Source organism: Trachymyrmex cornetzi, unplaced genomic scaffold (genome assembly GCF_001594075.2).
Source record: "Trachymyrmex cornetzi isolate Tcor2-1 unplaced genomic scaffold, Tcor1.1 scaffold287, whole genome shotgun sequence".
In the NCBI taxonomy this organism is placed as follows: domain Eukaryota; kingdom Metazoa; phylum Arthropoda; class Insecta; order Hymenoptera; family Formicidae; genus Trachymyrmex; species Trachymyrmex cornetzi.
Window position 1 is genome coordinate 93,530 of NW_017297556.1, and position 15,253 is coordinate 108,782.

General features: G+C 28.8%; 2 protein-coding genes across 5 annotated transcripts in view; one reads left to right on the forward strand and one right to left on the reverse strand.

Moving 5' to 3' along the window:
* LOC108762270 (uncharacterized) overlaps positions 1 to 14,829 on the reverse strand; it is a 22,245-nt gene extending 7,416 nt beyond the window's left edge. The window contains exons 1-10 of one of the 4 annotated variants that reach the window (XM_018509206.1): positions 14,748 to 14,827; positions 14,001 to 14,177; positions 13,702 to 13,845; positions 13,578 to 13,641; positions 6,974 to 7,187; positions 6,399 to 6,632; positions 6,152 to 6,283; positions 5,806 to 6,005; positions 5,615 to 5,735; positions 5,261 to 5,367 (exon numbers count right to left, since the gene is read on the reverse strand). In XM_018509206.1, coding sequence (XP_018364708.1) covers positions 5,261 to 5,367; positions 5,615 to 5,735; positions 5,806 to 6,005; positions 6,152 to 6,283; positions 6,399 to 6,632; positions 6,974 to 7,187; positions 13,578 to 13,641; positions 13,702 to 13,845; positions 14,001 to 14,177; positions 14,748 to 14,754 — 1,400 coding nt within the window. In that variant the 5' untranslated portion in view covers positions 14,755 to 14,827. Of the gene's footprint in view, positions 1 to 5,260; positions 5,368 to 5,614; positions 5,736 to 5,805; positions 6,006 to 6,151; positions 6,284 to 6,398; positions 6,633 to 6,973; positions 7,188 to 13,577; positions 13,846 to 14,000; positions 14,190 to 14,283; positions 14,374 to 14,532 lie in introns of those variants that run through there. The other 3 variants (XM_018509204.1, XM_018509203.1, XM_018509205.1) reach the window with 3 other exon arrangements.
* LOC108762271 (uncharacterized) lies at positions 10,564 to 13,256 on the forward strand. The gene is made up of 7 exons (XM_018509207.1): positions 10,564 to 10,894; positions 11,064 to 11,307; positions 11,442 to 11,637; positions 12,065 to 12,198; positions 12,297 to 12,479; positions 12,744 to 12,913; positions 13,076 to 13,256. The coding sequence occupies exons 1-7, from the start codon at positions 10,881 to 10,883 to the stop codon at positions 13,200 to 13,202; spliced, it is 1,068 nt and encodes a 355-aa protein (XP_018364709.1). The 5' UTR covers positions 10,564 to 10,880; the 3' UTR covers positions 13,203 to 13,256.
* Positions 14,830 to 15,253: the final 424 nt, after the last annotated feature.

Sequence of the window (15,253 nt, forward strand, 5' to 3'; positions counted from 1 at the left end):
ATATAAAGGGAACGACCCGGGAGAACAGCTTAGTATCAGGCTGCTCCTCGCCCCGATGAAGTGGACTGCAAGGTTCACGAAACGTTGGCATTCCAAGAATGGATTTGAACACGGAGAAAACCCGCGAAACACAAGTTTGTCATATATTATTATTATTACATAAAAATATATTCGCGCGAGTAATATTAAAAAAATGATTATCAAAATATTGTAAAATTACAACACCCTTCTCCTCATTTTTCTCAATACATCATTAATTTAATGATGCAGTTAAATCATTTAACTCAAGAAGATGTATTAATTTGACTCTATAATTTATTTACTTACATACGTTAATGTGAACGTTACTTATGTTGAAATAAGTAGAGAAATAGACTGATTAACATTTTGATACACATGGAAGTAAAAAGATAATAAAATGTTATTTAACTCAAGAAACTCAAGGTTGCCATTGCTCCTTTGACATCTAACAGTGATGAGTTACGGTATCATATATTTCCTGTAATGTATAAGCACAGTTTTTGTTATAAAGAGCAATGAATATTTATTATAAATTTTAAAACTACTTGTTAATCTCGTTATTAATACTAACATGATTATTATATGACAAAATGTTCGCAATTATGATATTCTTCAAAAAAATGCTGCATACTAAAATATTGCTTGCACCAGGAACATCGTATTACAGCAGGTGCACGACATATGGAGCAGCGAGGTATTTCTTGAATATCCTTTCCGTTGAAACAAAAATCTACTAGAGTTTCGAATTGTGGTGGCCATTCTTCGATGTATCCACTCTTATACCAGGCATATTTAAAAGATTATGAAATCACGGAGAAGATAATTGTATATGCGTTAAAGATTGTAATTTGATGATATTATTTCTCAAATGTAAATTAATTTCATAATTTAGTAACATAACGCAATCACTGAAAATTCTCACAAAGTTTTCCCATAGTCTAAATTCATAAACGTCAAGAGGTTGAATCATTCCCGTGGTTTTCTTTGGTATAGTTAAAATTCGTATATCTTTATCTTTTTTTGGCATGAATTCTTGCAGACTTGCAGAACAATATCCGCTCCAAGAGTCTAACAACGGCACACTAAAACTTCCAGTTGCGGGTACAAATACATTTGTAAACCAAAACTGAAAGTGTTGTGTAATTAATTTACCCGATTTTGATGCTACAATGTAAACATTTACAGATCTAAACAAACTTTCCTCTACGCGTGGTCCGAAATTTCCACTAGCTTCTTTCAGTACCAAATAGAGAGACGATTTCAATTGTCCGCTTGTAGAAATTATGGGCATAATTGTGTAACTATGCGTAGTTGCCAATAGTGATTGAACTATACTTTCAACTGTTTTAACACCTTGCGTGGTCAGTGTTCTGCCTGAATATAATTCTAAATTGAATCCACTTTCGTCTGCATGATATATATTCTCTAGTTCAAGAAGATTTATATTAGATTTTACGGTAGCTATGAATTCCTGACATGCAATTCGTAATTGCTCTTTATCTCTTTGCACAGAACGATTTACAAATTTTGTTAGTTTTCTTGACATGATTCTACATTTTCTTTTAAAATTTAATATCCATGTTGCACTAGCTTTAAATGAAGAAAGATCGATTTGTACCTTGGCTTCTAGGGCCCATCGTCGTAAGTCCATATCATGAATAATTCTTTTTTCATCAGCTTCTTTAAAAAGGGTGATCCCGATTGATCACGGCTCGATTGGACACCACCAATCACAGCGACCGGTGCTTAGGAGCTTTGTAGTCTCAAGCGCTGTGAGTGGCTCGTGTCCAATTGAGCCGTGTCCAATTGGGTGCCATCCTTCCCATCGATATAATTGCGACAAAGACTTCACCTTTTTAAAACGATTTTTTGCCGATGATAAGGAATACCGTCCCTTTTTTACACTTTTCCAAAATTCAACAGCGCTTCTCTTATAGCCATCATTAACAATTTTACGTTCTTCTGAAATACAACTATCTTTTGGTTGATCATCGTCTTCATCTTCTCCAAGTATTTCTATTTCATAATCGTCGACAAAATCTGCATCGAGTAATTTTGATTCCCAATAATTTTCAAATTCTAACGTAATATCAGTATGAATATCACATGACATTTCATTCATTGAAGAGTGTATAAAATCCTTTATCACATCGCGTAATTCAATTTCTTTATCGTTTACAAGTGTTTCCGGAATTTCTGAAATTTGAAAAAGGATAATTAACATTATTGAGAATATTTGCAGGATTGACTTGAACCATTTTAAAGATTTGCACTGTTTGACTTTGACTTTGTACTTGAATTATTCGTTATTTTCTTGCTAATTATGCCTTATACTGAAATTATTGCAAGAACTTTGTGATTTACATAGTAATTTCAAGCGATTAATGATCAAGTGACTAATAATCAAGGACTAATAATAGATAAGGTGTTTTTCAAGCACGTACATCATATATGATATAAAAATGACGCTATTGTCGCTTGATTAATAATATTAATCAAGCACGTACATCATATGTGATATGAAAATGACGCTACTGTCGCTTGAATATTTTCGTATGCAGCATTTTTTTGAAGAATATCATAATTGCGAACATTTTGTCATATAATAATCATGTTAGTATTAATAACGAGATTTAAAATTTATAATAAATACATTCTCTTCTCTCATTGCTCTTTATAACAAAAAATGTGCTTATACATTACAGGAAGTATATGGTACCGTAACTCATCACTGTTAGATGTCAAAGGAGCAATGGCAACCCCGAGTTTCTTGAGTTAAATAACATTTTATTATCTTTTTACTTCCATGTGTGTAACAAAATGTTAATCAGTCTATTTCTGTACTTATTTCAACATAAGTAACGTTCACATTAACGTATATAAGTAAATAAATTATAGAGTCAAATTAAAACATTTTCTTGAGTTAAATGATTTAACTGCATCATTAAATTAATGACGTATTGAGAAAAATGTGGAGAAGGATGTTGTAATTTTACAATATTTTGATAAGCATTTTTTAAATATTACTCGCGTGAATATATTTTTATGTAATAATATTAATATATCTTTTTATAATAATAATAAATCTTTTTAAATATAAATTTTTAAATGTTCCAAAGTAGTCAACGGAGGAATGACGGCATTTGGAATAATTCGTGCATAAAAAAATTAGAGTGGAATAGGCCTACTGGGGAAACCACTATAAAAAAAGCGCACCATGCTATCTACCTCATGACAGGTGGTGTGGAAATGATAGCATTTTATCATTTTCTTGGGATAGACATTTATACTTCATACAAGTAGCTTCATAATAAAATTACCTCTACATATCATAAATATTTTTAAAAATAATAATTTTTTAAAAAGTTCTGAAAATTGCTGCCAACATAGAGTTTGAAGGATGAAATCAGGTCTCATATGTTAAGCGATTTTCAGCTTTCTCCGCTACATCTCGAAAACTATTCGAGATATAAAAAAACATTTTATACAAAAGTTTTACAATAAAATTACTTCTATTTACTCACATCAATGATATTTTTTTATAATAATTATTTAATAATTTTTTTCGAAAATTTTGACAAAAAAATGGTAAATAATTATTCCAAAAACATCAATGAATACAGCTGATTTTGTTGTAAAACTTTTGTACAAAACATTTTTTTATATCTCAAATATTTTTTGAGATATAACGGGAAAAGCTGAAAACCGCTATATACATTAGAGGTGATTTCACACCTTCAAACCGTTTTTTAACCGCAACTGATATTTTCTAAATTCATCTCTTTATGTAAGCTACAAGTTCACAAAGTTTCATTAAAATCAGAATTTATCACCTCGAGAGGTTCCCTTATAAGTCATAAATATATTGTATTCTATATAAAAACTACATATATAAATAAATTTCAGGATTTGAAGAGACTTTCGATGCAATAATGGTTTACAACAGAAAACACGAATAATAACTATAAATAATGAACACAATAAATAAATAATAACAAATATAAATATTATTCCTCTCACTGTAAATATCATAGCATACATTTCATATGTTTATATGTTTCTTTAAACTTTATATTAATTTATAGTGTTAAAATTTATATTATTGTAATATATAATGTATTTCTATACAAATGTTTACATCTTATAAACAAGTATATCTTATAAACATGTAGTGTCTTAAATATATTTGTCTATGACAAATATTGAAAATTACAAATATATATTTCTAATTTTCCGCAATCCATTCATTATGAGTTGTAGTTGTAGAAGATGTAATTAGAGGTGAGAGTTTAATTGCCTAAGAAAAAGCATGCGATCAAATATAAATATAATTGCAAAACTATTTGTGCAAGATTTGAAACCAATATGTTTAAAAGTAACACTAAATAAGCATAAGAGCCTTTATTCTATTTTACTTCTATTAAGTATATGTAAAATAAAAAATATAATAAATGCAAAAAGTTTTCCTATTGAACATATTTAAAAAAATCGTTATTTTTAAAAAGTAAACATTTAACAATTTATTAACAAAGAATAAAGTATATTGCATACTTCCTAAAATTACTTTATCTGAAAAGATGTATAATGATAAAAATATATTATTTTAAAAATAAAAAATTGTATGGATGCACAAAAGTGTTTGTACACAATCGAGAAATTTAATTTCTAAGACCATAAACACGCGAAGCTCGTTTATACATAGGAAGAATGTACGTACTTATTGTACAAAACTGTTAGTTAATGTTTATTTTTTACAAATAAAGATTCTTATATAAAAATTTCCTCTGTATAATGAATACTTTTTGCACTCATTGTATACGTCTCAACCGTTGACATAACTAATATAAGCGCATAGTAATATAATGCAACACAAAACGAAATCGTGCAACTGCAAAAATAAGCGGCAAGACATATATTATACATGATTGCATAAAGAGATACACATTTTTAAAACTAAATTTTACTTAATAAATTACTCCCTTTTTTTCATTCAATTTTATTAAACTGGAAAAAATTCAAAAAATTTATAATTTCAAAAATATAACAATTTCAATAAAAAACTAATCAAAAAATATTTGACAATCATGTTTAAAAAGAATTTTTTGCAATTTTTAAAAATATTCTTGATTAAGTAAAATAATAAAAAAGCATTTTAAGTATTGCTGTAATATTATAATATCGCACTTATTACGCTTTTGATATCAAGTTTTTAAACGAATTTTAATTGATATTATCTTACCTTTTAAAATCAATTAGTCTATCCGCTTCGCGGAAACCAGTTTCCACGGCACCGTGCACAGTAGAATAATAATGATCATGCGTAGCTTCTCCAGCGAAAAGGATTACCTAATCACGCGATGCATTTTATCAATATTAATAATCTTTTATATACAATACGATTCAATTGATATGAGATAAAAATACGTGATAAATTAAAGCTAAAAATCAAAAAACACATCTTGGATATTATTATCAAAATAAACAGCTATATATGAAAAATAAAGAGATTAACTATAGTATTTCATAGCCAATTCATACAATAACTTGCATAACATTTAAAAATATGTTATATTTTTATTTTAGGATTACATACAGGTTTAATTCCAGTCATAATTGGCTCTGCCAAATCTCTCGGTGTTACATTCATATGCTCGGAAAACATGCTTTGAAAACTATATGAGCCCCGAAAATGTTCATTAGTATACCATTTAGATCTAAAAATAAAAAAAGTAATTTAAATGGATTTTATTATTTTTCTATTAATTAGTTCCAATGGGACATTACCTTAATATTCTTGTTGGTTTCACAATATTATAACGTTTTCCAAACGATTTTTTTAACAATAAATATAATCCATCGAATACGTCAGTATCCGATAAGGTTTCCATGTGTCTCGCATTTTTTCCAGTTATCCAAGCACATAAGAGATTCGGCTGATAAGCCACGATGAAAAAGGAGAATACATCACACAACCACTCGCTATGCTAAAATAAATATTTGACAAAATTAATAGAAGACCAGTAAAAACGAAAAAATTGTCGAAATTATAATAACTTTAACAATATAATGTATTATTGTTCGCTTTAATCTCTAACTGTAGGTAAAATTATAAATTCGAATATCTGCTTACTTGACCATGAGTTTGTAAAAATTCTTTTTTATCTTTTTCCGGCCAGATAAAGTTAAAACTGACTTTATCCTCCGGCCACCATCTGTGCGGAAATTCGAGAAAAATCTTGTTCGCTGTTCCAATATTTAATCCCTGTAATGGCGGAATAATTAATTAATTTTTGTTAATCGTATAAAATATCATTTTATTTACAACAGCATAATATTAATGCCAATATTCGATTTATATATAATATTATTAATAAAACCTCTATCGCGCGTTGTTTCTTCTGCGATAAAGGTGGCACGAACATCGAGGAATGTTTCTCCTTTAAAACACCTAGAGACCCAGTGAATATAACATGCGATGCGGAATACTCGCATCCGTCTCTAGTAATAATCATTGCATTCTCGCCTGAGCTATAATGGATAGTTGCCACAACTTTTCCGAACTCTATCTTTTCCATTACTGGCAAACGTTCCTCCGGATTTGGAATCTTTTGCTGATAAAATTATTACATATATTTAATTAGAAAAAATATACTTTATTAAAAAATGTATTACATATATAAATACTTGGCCAAACAAAAATTTTATATATATATATATATATATAATGTATTGTTTTACTGAAATATATTATATAAAAATATTTATTTATTTATTAAAAATTTATTGTACACTCTAATATTAATTTAATTTTTAAATAGCGATTACAAACTATTTCTTTTTGATACAAAATATTTTAAATTTTATTTCCAATTTCAGCGTTATATAAAATGGAAAATTATTGAAAACATTTCCATACATTTCAATTTCCAGTGCAGTATTATTAATTTCTTACCAATAACAGGTCAAAAATTGTTTTATAACCATAATTTTTCCAATCCAATACAAGATCGCCCTCGCATTCTCGATATTCTGTCAAACGTTTCGCGGAAATATCAAACCATGTGTCGCTACATTGTATAGAATTTTCCATTTTTTCTATCCAAGATAAATATTCAGCAATTCGAACACGATTCGTGAAAGGATTTGTATCAAAAGCTTTATAATATCTACAACGTTAATGTGATAATTAAATTTATTATATTAATCATAATGTATTATCATAATATCAATCCAACATTCCTTTTATACATATATCTATCTATATACAGCACTTTATTTTAAATATTAAATAAATGCAAAATAACTGAAATTTTTTTATCTTGTTTTTTATCTATCTTTCTTTTTCAGTTGTTACAATATTTCATAAACATTACGCTATTAAATGTATATTAATTATTAAGTTTACTAAGAAAGGAACATGCAGCCAAAACGCTAGTTATTCGTTGCAATGTCACATATTTAAAATTATCATTACAAATTAAAATTTATAAACTTTTCGGTCGATATTCGGCCTTCTTCAGTATGTTCTACTATGCAATAATAAATTATTTCAAGTCGATTAAAAATTATAAGAAATTAAATCTAAATTTAATTCAGTCATTATAGTGTGCGATGGTCAGTTAATATACGATATTAAGTGTATGAAACAGAATAACTGTTTTTGTAAAATGATTTTTTGTTGATTTTATAATGTTGATCTGTTGTTAAGACGATGCTAAAGCCTCCTGTTTTACCACATTTCCATTAGGTGAAAAATCTCTGTATTAGATGTACGGATTGCAAAAGTATTATTGCTTAAATTAAAGTACGCACAAACAGAATCTCAGCTGCACTGGATTTCATGAGAAAATCGAAAAAAAGTTTCAGATTCGTTAAAAATTCACTTACTTTTGGCTCGTACAGCCGTCACCTCAGATATATATTTGCTTGATATAAGAGTTTCAGAGTCCATATCTTGAAAATAAGCGTGCAGTCGAGGTCACATTATTGAAACGAACGATACCGAGTTTATAGAACTAAGATTGAAAGTCTAGAAAAGAAATATTTCCACCGAATAGAAAATACGTGTATACAGGTGTTTTGCGAAGACTGGGACTGTCAACAGAGCCGAAATTCCGTGTAGCAGTAGTTGCGCGGTCTTGCGATAGATGGTGCTGGCATATGTTAGATAAGAACAGATGTATGCGTTTGAGTAAGACAGAATGATATATTATACTCGTATAATATAATGTAAAAACTAAATCAAAAATGTCACCACTATTATCGAATTTGAAATTAAAAAAGTCTGTACTATCGACCTTGATTGAGTTGGGTAATCGGTTTAGCATCCTCTTTAGCCGTAATCACACTACAGACTCTTGACTCTGACTCGACTACTGACTCGAACTCCCGACTATCATTCTACCAATCACAGCAAGGCAGCAGCCGACTCTGACTGCCGACTCGAGAATAGAAATCATTCTATTCGATCGACTTTGAGTCGGGAATCGGGAGTCAAAGTCGGGAGCCTGTAGTGTGATTACAGCTTTAAGTTAAGGGCTCACGTATGTTTCAAAAAACCGATTTTTTTGCTTATTTTAAAAGGTACATATCTTAGAAACATTTTAAGACCAGAACGAGTTCGATATTCGAATTATTGACGAAGTTACAGCTGCTTTAATGAAACTAGTCAGGTCGCTCCGCAGGTCAGAATTCTGATCGGTTACCGGTAGGGTGTATTGTCGAAATATAAAATAGATTGTAGTCAAAAGAGGGTCATACTGCACAGGAGGGCCAACTTTATAGTGCAGGTATCGCTGATTAAGCGTAAGTAAAAAAATTTTTTTTTTATCCTTGCAAAACTTTAAACGCGTTTTTCTCGAAATAGCATTTTTCGGAACGGTGAGCATGATAACTGCCTCACCGTTCGTCCGATTAATTTCATTTTTGGCATACGTATTCTAAATTAGATTCACCATCGTGTCACGAGAGCTTTTTTGATTAAATTTAACCATTTTCGAATAGCAATAAAAAATAGATAATTTTTTTGTGAAAATTACGACTTTTCTTTCAAATTATGACCATTTCCGTAATGTTTTTTTTTTTCTTAAATTCCTCTTGTCACACGAGAACTATGATTCTAAAAAATGATACAAAATTTTAAATTTTTGTTTCAGATAAAAATTACGAGCTGAATCATGCCCACTGTTTGACCCGATAAAAAAAACACGTTCTACGCCACTGGACGCAACCGCCATGTTTTTAATTATTTTTTTAATTTATTTATACGTTTTATGCTCCTTAAGAGTCCACCTTTAAAATAAAAAAAAATGAAATCAATTAGCCCAATAGTTTTCTTACAATTTCTCATCACATTTTGACTACTTTTCAAGTTCGAAAAACATATGTGAGCCTTTAATTGCAAACCTCGTGTAGTACAAAATTTCCAAGTTCTAATTTGAATTTACATAATTAAATTGTTATAAAGAATCTTTTTAACGTGATTATAATGATAGTATTAACAATTACTTAACATACCTGTACTAGTATGAAATAAGAATTACAATTATCCACTGACAATTTTCCACTTTTTATAATTTAATTTTATTTTTGAGAATGTAAGAATCTTTCTTATACGTTACTTGTTAACAGAATTTTTGTGATTATCTGTATTCTGTCCTTCTGTATTTATATTTGCTAGAAGAATTGAAAAGGGGAATTTAGAGGAGTGAGAAGGAGGCTGTGAGTAGGGGATTTTTCGTTTAATAGAGGCAAATATAATTCCGGCAATCGATCGATATCACTCTGCTTATTTAATCAATTGATTATTGAATAATCCCCTATTCACAGCCTCTTTCCCACTTCTCTAAATTCCCCTTCTTAATTTTTCTGGCAAATATAAATAGTGGATAATTGTAATTCCTATTTCATACTAGTACAGGTATATGTTAAGTAATTGTTAATACTATCATTATAATCACGTTAAAAAAATTCTTTATAACAATTTAATCATGTAAATTCAAATTAAAACTTGGAAATTTTGCACTAATGAGGATTTGCAATTAATAGCAAACCAACACATTATAAAATCAACAGAAAAATCAACCATTTCACAAGAACATTTGTTCTGTTTCATACACTCACCATCGTATATTAATTGATCATCGCACACTATAATGACTGAGTTAAACTTAGATTTAATCTCTTATCATTTTTAATCGACTTGAAATAATTTATTATTGTATAGTAGAACATACTGAAGAAGGCCTAATATCGGCCGAAACGTTTATGAATTTTAATTTGTAATGATAATTTTAAATATATAACATCGTAACGAATAACTTGCGTTTTGACTGTATGCTCTTTTTTTAACTTTTGTTTATAAGTATTATTTACTTCTATATTTTATTAACTTTGCACTTATATTTTTTATATATATGCATTAATACTTACATTTATATTGAAAAAAGATTTTATTGGGTAAATTCATTTATACTATAAGCAAATTTTTTTTAACAAAGGCGAGAATTTAAATACTTCACATTTTTCTGATTCAAATTTTAGGCGGGTAGAGAGTAAGAATGAATCATCAATCTTATACTGTATTGTGGTGGGGAGACCGACACCAGCAGCATGTTGCAATCATTCTGTCACATATAAAGAAAGCATAGCCTCCAATTGTGATATTTGGGTTTTACTGAACTAAATTATCCAACTGAGGTCTACATTTTTTAATATAGATCTTTAAATATCTCAAGCATGGAAATATACCATGTTCATGTCTCTGCGAATTATTGCAGAAACAAGCACAGCGGTAATGCAATAAAATCACACTGATACTTGCAACAACCTAACTTTTCTTGCTAATAAAACTCAGCAAGATGTTTGCAAAAAGGTAACTATTTGAATATTAAGTTACTATTTATTTTATAATCATAACTTATTTTGTTACCATTAAGAAGATTGAATTCTTACAAATTCAGAATTTTTAGTTGTATAAACAATATGTGCAAATGTGTCATCTTGAAGAAAATGCAAACGTTCAATGAAAAATACAATTCTAGGAAAGTAGATCCGGAGCTAGAGAAACTGAGAAACGAAGTGGATGGACCACCAAATTTAGATATGACTATTGTGAATATTCAGAGAGAATCATCACGTATTCATGCTGCATATTTGTTTGAGCATATTGGTAAAGCTACATTACAAAAACTATGTTTGTTGCTGAGTTCTACAGCAACAGGGAAGATCTACGATGGATGGCAGGAGTTTGCAGCACATATGGGCTTAACAATGGAACAGATACGTGTAAGATTATCAGAAAAATTACAATTATAATAAGTAATAAGTATGCATACAAACTCAAGCTAATTCATATACTATACATATTATTGTACAATAATAATGTAAGTATAATATTATAATGTCATTTTATTATCTAGTGCATAGATTATGATTTCAAAGGACTCCAAGATCCAACATACTACGTACTTTTGGCTTATGTGCAATCTCCAGAAGCAACAATAGACAAAATTCTGAGTGCTTTGCAAAAAATGCAACGACTCGATATCATAAATCAGATTAAGGCTTATGTGCATGATCTAGTCAATGTTGTGTCACAACATGTCATAAGCCATGGTAATGTAAAGAACAGTGACATTCTTTTTTCTGACATTACAGAATAAATCATGAGTCACACACACATACACAAATTCGAAATTTACAAATGTCATAATTATATATAATTATATTAACCTTTAGTACATATGATGAGATTTTCTGATCTTTTACTATACCAATAAGTCATTCGTGTCCTGGGTTAATTTTCATCACTTTAATGAACACTTAAATATACAAAAATTATTAAATAATTCTTACACATGTTTCAATATTTTTAGAAAGTATAATATTTATGTAAAGATGTGTGTTTAAAAAAACTATATATAAATGTTATAACTATAATTACTTGATGCTCCTAATTTTTCGAAGAAAAGAACTGAGCAAGTCACGAATGATCCAATCATGCATACTAAGACTTAATTATTTGTTTTGTATACATATTTAGGACCTGAAATAATTCAACCTGGACATATACCAAAAGCACCATTAGTTCTGAGTCCAATTTCAACAGTGGAATGTAAAAATAAAATGAAAGAAAATGAATCAATTTACATGCCACAAGATAGTCAGCAGAAACAGGTTGCTCAACTGATTAATATATCCATGAAAATTTTTCTTAACAAAGAGCAAGATTTTAAATTAAAAATTTTTTAATATTATATTTTGTATTGTATCAGCATAAACAAACGTATGGCTGTATAGTTATGTTGACGTTTGCTAATGACGGTTTGTCAACTGCTGAGTGCATCACGAAGATATTCAGGTCTAAACAACCACGAATCGGTGTACTTATATTACAAGAGCAAGAAAAACAAGTATATAGTCGAGCTGAAGAATTCATAGACGACTGTTTCAAGCAGGTAAATCAATTTCTTCTCTTTTTTTGATAGCCCAAGTTAAGTACTGGCTTCCTAGAATTTTATGTAAACTTCGACTTCTCTTTACTACAATTTTTATGAAAGGGAAGGTAAACCCTTTGTCCAATTTCTGTTTTGGAGAAAAATTTTAGAAGAACCGAATTTCCTTTATAAACTGCTAATTATTCATTTCCTTTATAAACTGCTAATTAGTCTTTTTTTTTAACATTAACTGATATTAAGTACTATAAATTAATCTACTTTTAGGTCGATTATGTTATACCAATATTGACAAAAGGGTACATCGAAAAAATCAATAATCCTATAAAAACGTATGAACAGCTGCATAACAACTTGGATACAAAATACTTGAAATACATATATTCTTTATTGAGATATGAATACGTAAGGAATCAATGTTGCAACAATCGTGTGAGGTACAATATAAATTGATAAGTCTTTAATAACAAATTTTTAACAGATAATTCTTAAGCGTTTGTGATAGAATATCATTTATATTTCTTTACTATTAAATTACGATTAATACAAAAGTGTGTGTAGAATTATCTTTGTTTATTTGCCCTTGTTTCTGTCATCAGATGTATCGTGCCTGATAATGATGTTTATACAATTGTGCGAGAGAATCTACATCCTACATTACAAGCATGGTTTCGTGAAAGTGATATCAATGATTTTGTAAACAATATTCTCTTCCATAAAATTTGATATAAAAAAACCATTATATGAAAAAACCATTGTAAACTTACGAGAAAATAAAAATTTTATGAGCAACTTTTGATGCCTTATATTTTTTAAAAAACTTTTAAGATCTGTAATATTGATAGTTTTTTTCGTAAACAATATTTTAATCTAATTGTAAGTTAAATATGAAGAAACATCCTCTAGGTTTAGACAAACACAAGAATTTCATGAACTGTTAAAAATACAAACTTTTGAAAGATCTTTTTACAGTTTACTAACATTTTTCTGTTAATATATTATGTATAAAATAAATAAATATGTTGTTTATACTTTGACTTAGTTTATATTATATTTAATTAATGTATATTCTTAATCTTAGATAAAAACAAAAGTACTTACTCTCTTATGAAGAAATCTCCAAACGATCCTCTTTCCTCTTTGAATTCTTCCTGTTTCACTTTGTCTAAATTATTATGATAAATCATCAGAGCTTTGCTACTTTCATCATTGGGCATTACTTTACCATTAATAGTGACAAATTCATGTTTGTTAGAATCATACAGAACTGCGAATGAACCTAGTAGATCATATTTGGAGGCAAGCTCGAATACTACATTTCCAGATTCTCCATGAACCCATTGAGCTCCGAGATCTACCACATTTTCACCTGGAAACATTAAAAAATGCTTAAATTCAAAATGTTCTTGAACATCCAAAGTTTTAAATATATATATATATAATTAGAACTGTTTCAATATCAAAGATAATATACAAAGTTAAATTTTCATTAATTCAATACCAATTTAGAAAGTTATTATTTACCAAAGTCTTTGGTACATATTCTGCCACCGATCCTATCACTGGCCTCTAATATTACAAAATCATTTACTCCTCTCTGCAATAGTCTCGAGGCAGCAGCAATGCCAGCTGCACCTGCTCCAACAATCACGATTTTTGTTTCCTTTGGCATTCTGCAAGCTCTTGACAATTGCATTGCACCTAACAGTTTTACTGCACCATTAAAGGAATATCTCTGCTTATTGTCAGAGATAAATGTGAATAATGATCTTAAATAAACTTGAATTGGCTCAAGTAGATAACGCACCGGATTAGTCAAATTGCTGACTAAGAAAGATTAATGTTACCTCAACATAAGCAAAATACATTGGCGAATCTTCTTAAATTCTATGAAGATACGCGAAAATTTAATCTTTACAAAATATTGTAAGAAAATTAAAAAAAAGAAAAGGAAATTGGAGTATATATTTCATTACTTTTCGTGTTTGTCTTTTCCATAAATTTAATTTAGATATTGTATGTCATGTAACATCATTATCCATTGTTTCACACACACCTGATTAATTTTATTTTAATGTTAAGCGTATTGCAACAATTTTTATTCAACACTTCGCATTAGAATATTCAAGCGAATTCTTGAGAATGCATATGTAACCACAAAGCAAAGCTCTTGGGGGAAAAATACACTGATACTTCTTTACCAATGAATAAATACTAATGAGCGACCGAGAGTATCTAGTGGTGAATCATTTAAAAAAAATCAAGATTTACCAAACATCACTATTCTCAGTGATAACAGCTAGTGATAACTACATTTGCTTAACACTCGTATACATACATTTGCCACGCACAACGACTGTACCCAACTATATCGTTGTTCCGAACGAAAGAACGTTGAGATACTTGTACATGCGCAGTAAAGGGAGCGTTAGCAGACACTATTGAGTACAAATCTATATAATAAATTATGATAAAAGGAATATCATTACAGTTTTTAGGAAAAAAAGAAAAAATGATACAAATAATATAACAAAAAAAATTTTTCTATAATATAAATTTTACATTTTTTTATAGAGAAAAATAATTAATTAAATTATTAATCTTGAGTTAATTTATCACAGAAATATCAACGCATTTAATGCAAAGAAAAACTGCAGAAAACTTTACTAGCATTTTAATATAAATACAAAATTATATAAACTATTGCAATTATTTTACAAATATCAATAAATACTTTAAATAATAATTTATAAATTTATAAATAAATAATAATTAAT